The following is a 3,896-nucleotide window of genomic DNA, read 5'->3' on the forward strand; positions in this document are numbered from 1 at the left end:
CTTTTTTAATATTTACTTTTAAATTAAGAAATTTACTGATGGATTATTACTAAAATTTGAATTATAATCTACAATTGGATACCAAACTTATTGCCATACATTCATAAAATAGTAGTTCAATAAAATTTTGAATGTGAATCAACAAATGCGATATGACATGGCCTTTGACCTGTGAACTGTAGCAATAGGGTTAAAGTGTGTGGTTAAATAGCAGCTTGGTAAGTGCTATCAAACAAGCCACGAAATGGCTCAGTGTAAGTTTGATCATGGTTGTAGGGATAGGGAATGGGCCGTATTAGTAATATAGGATCAGGGAATGGGCCATATTAGTTGTATATGATCCTTGAATAAATGTGCATGCAAAATATTATACTTTAGAGTTAGGTGTAACATCTTGATAGGCCTATTGTCAATTGTGTGTATACTGAGTTGAAAATGTCTGTATATTGTAGCTACATTGAGTCATTCTATTGATGATTTTTAAGTAATACTTAACCTCTTGACTTTGTATAAGAATGTGACTTTCAGTTGAATTCTCACAATTTTTATCTACATCTAATAGTCGACAATTCACTGTGGCTAGTGTTGCTCTTGAGGCAGTCTTTATCTTTAAAGGCCTGGCATGGCCAGGTAGTTAGGGAGCTCGACTCGCAATCTGCGTGTCGTGGGTTTGAATCACCATCACACCAAACATTCCCACCCTTTCAATTGTGGGGGCATTATAATAGGATGGTCAATCCCACTATTCGTTGGTAAAAGAGTAGCCCAAGAGTTGGTGGTAGGTGGTGATGACTAGCTGCCTTCCCTCTAGTCTTACACTGCTAAATTAGGGACGGCTAGCGCAGATAGCCCTCGTGTAGCTTTGTGCAAAATTCATAACAAACAAACAAACTTTATCTTAAACGTAACTTATTGTAACTTTTAGTTAAAAGTTATATTTTCAGGTTAAAATTATAAATGTTGTAGGAAATTTTACTTTCTGATCACTGGATAAATTTATTATGCCAGAAGAAATCCTTGTTTGGGAAAAGTTTAAGTTATGTTTGAAAAATATATAAAATACTAATTGCTGGTTCACTACTTCTAATGAATGATAGTTAATTGAATTCAAATAATAATAATAATAATAACCAAAAATAAATAAATAGTAAATAGTAAAAACGAAATGAGATAAATAATATTGTGCTATTAATTCTTAGTTGCAGATTACTTAATAAAACTGATGATTATAATTAACTTACTTAATCTGGTTCACACCAGAGTAGTTTTTTTTTCCATGGAAATTGATAATGTAGCAACTAGCCACTACTATGTCTGTCATATTCGAGCCAGATGTGTGAGCCCTGGTATTGGCCAAAAGATCTCATTGGCACTGAATATGGAAGATGTAGTGTGATTGACATAATACTTTACTTTCACTTATGGGTTCCTAGAAATATAATTATAGATCATGTAGTGATATAAACATCTACTTTATAAGATGTGTGAGCCCTGGTATTGGGCAGAAGATCTCATTGGCACTGAATATGGAAGATGTAGTGTGATTGACATAATACATATTCTACTTTACTTTCACTTATGGGTTCCTAGAAATATAATTATAGATCATGTAGTGATATAAAATATTGTGTTCCTTTCTAAGGTTATGGAACAAGTGGAGTTGGTGGAAAGTTTCCAGGATTTGGTAACACCCCAGCAATACAAAGTATGTCGTTTTAGTTTAGTTTTGTTTGTTTTTTTCACTCGGAAAGCCATGTTGTTTTGTAGTGTTTTTTGTTAATTTAAAAAAATCAAATAATGTTTTTAAATATCTAACGACTTGCTAAAGTTGAACTTGTCATCAAGAAAGCTACACCAACCAGACAAATAATAAATGTTTTTGGATGGAAATATCCCTTTAGATAATGTGTTATGTTGATGATTATAATATTTTATCAGAAAGTGGAGCTCAACAGATAGTTGATGGGATATCTGTCATGATGGGAAAATTAACTCCTGGTAGCACAGTGTCAGCTCCATCTGTTGAAAGAAAGGATATAATTGCTTCTCTTCCTCGATACCAACCTGTTAGTGTTCCGACCTCACTTTCTGTAGAATCAAAGTGGCTTGAGGAAACTTCATCAAGACCGGTACCAAGGCCCAGGAAACTAATGCAAGGTACTTAGATTTGTTGTAAAGATTTTAAGTTTATAATTATACATCCTTCTTTTCTTAAAAATGTATTTGTATTGCAAAAGATGTCATGAAGATGGTCGATATGTATTCTAGTTGCTTACTTGTAGGTTTTGTATATATATACTAGAAATAATTATATATTAAAGTTTTTAATAATGAAAATGTTTTTATTAACTACTTATATAATTTCTAAGTACAGGGTGTGCCAAAATTATTCATCCAAAAGCGAAACATCCTAAAACAAAACCTGAAAGTAACATTGTATGCTTGTAACTAATGGTATTGAGGATGGAAGGTTGAGTCACAAAGCCGTGTTGATAGGGTGGAAGGCTGGTGTCATCAAGCCTCATATTGACAGAAAGAACGTCTGGTGTCACCAAACCTTGTTGTGACAGGAGGAGATGGTAATAACATGTTCACTAGGATTATAAGAACATGAACTTTAACACTGGCAACTCCTGTCTTTACTGTAACTGTTCCATGTCTTCAGTATTTTAACACTTGCAACACGTCTCTACTGTAACTTTTCCATGTCCTTAGTACTTTAACACTGGCAACTCCTGTCTCTACTGTAACTGTTCCATGTCTTCAGTACTTTAACACTTGCAACACGTCTCTACTGTAACTGTTCCATGTCCTTAGTACTTTAACACTGGCAACTCCTGTCTTTACTGTAACTGTTCCATGTCTTCTGTACTTTAACACTGGCAACACGTCTCTACTGTAACTGTTCCATGTCTTCAGTATTTTAACACTTGCAACAAGTCTCTACTGTAACTTTTCCATGTCCTTAGTACTTTAACACTGGCAACACGTCTCTACTGTAACTGTTCCTTGTCTTCAGAACTTTACCACTGGCAACATGTCTATACTCTAACTGTTCCTTGTCTTCAGTATTTAACACTTGCAACATGTCTATGTTGCAAGTGTTAAAGTACTGAAGACAAGGAACTGTTACAGTAGTGACATGTTGCAAGTGTTAAAATACTGAAGACAAGGAACAGTTAGAGTACAGACATGTTGCCAGTGGTAAAGTTCTGAAGACAAGGAACAGTTACAGTAGAGACGTGTTGCCAGTGTTAAAGTACTAAGGACATGGAACAGTTACAGTAGACATGTTGCAAGTGTTAAAGTACTAAGGACATGGAACAGTTACAGTATAGACGCCAGTAGAGACATGTTGCAAGTGTTAAAGTACTAAGGACATGGAACAGTTACAGTATAGACATGTTGCAAGTGTTAAAATACTGAAGACATGGAACAGTTAGAGTAGAGACATGTTGCCAGTGGTAAAGTTCTGAAGACAAGGAACAGTTACAATAGAGACGTGTTGCCAGTGTTAAAGTACTAAGGACATGGAACAGTTACAGTATAGACGTGTTGCAAGTGTTAAAGTACTAAGGACAAGGAACAGTTACAGTATAGACATGTTGCAAGTGTTAAAGTACTAAGGACAAGGAACAGTTACAGTATAGACGTGTTGCAAGTGTTAAAGTACTGAGGACATGGAACAGTTACAGTATAGACGTGTTGCAAGTGTTAAAGTACTAAGGACATGGAACAGTTACAGTAGAGACGTGTTGCAAGTGTTGAAGTACTGAGGACATGGAACAGTTACAGTATAGACGTGTTGCAAGTGTTAAAGTACTAAGAACATGGAACAGTTACAGTATAGACGTGTTGCAAGTGTTAAAGTACTAAGAACATGGAACAGTTACAGT

General features: G+C 35.1%; 1 protein-coding gene across 1 annotated transcript in view; it reads left to right on the plus strand.

Moving 5' to 3' along the window:
- The window catches only part of LOC106475520 (AP-4 complex accessory subunit tepsin-like), a gene marked incomplete at both ends in the record, with an annotated part of 21,224 nt that extends 19,067 nt beyond the window's left edge, over positions 1-2,157 (plus strand). Inside the window, 2 exons of the mRNA XM_013936199.1 lie at positions 1,643-1,705; positions 1,939-2,157. Coding sequence (XP_013791653.1) covers positions 1,643-1,705; positions 1,939-2,157 — 282 coding nt within the window. The remainder of the gene's footprint in view (positions 1-1,642; positions 1,706-1,938) is intronic.
- Between the last annotated feature and the right edge of the window lie 1,739 nt (positions 2,158-3,896).

This window comes from Limulus polyphemus, unplaced genomic scaffold, assembly GCF_000517525.1.
Source record: "Limulus polyphemus unplaced genomic scaffold, Limulus_polyphemus-2.1.2 Scaffold8709, whole genome shotgun sequence".
Lineage (NCBI taxonomy): Eukaryota > Metazoa > Arthropoda > Merostomata > Xiphosura > Limulidae > Limulus > Limulus polyphemus.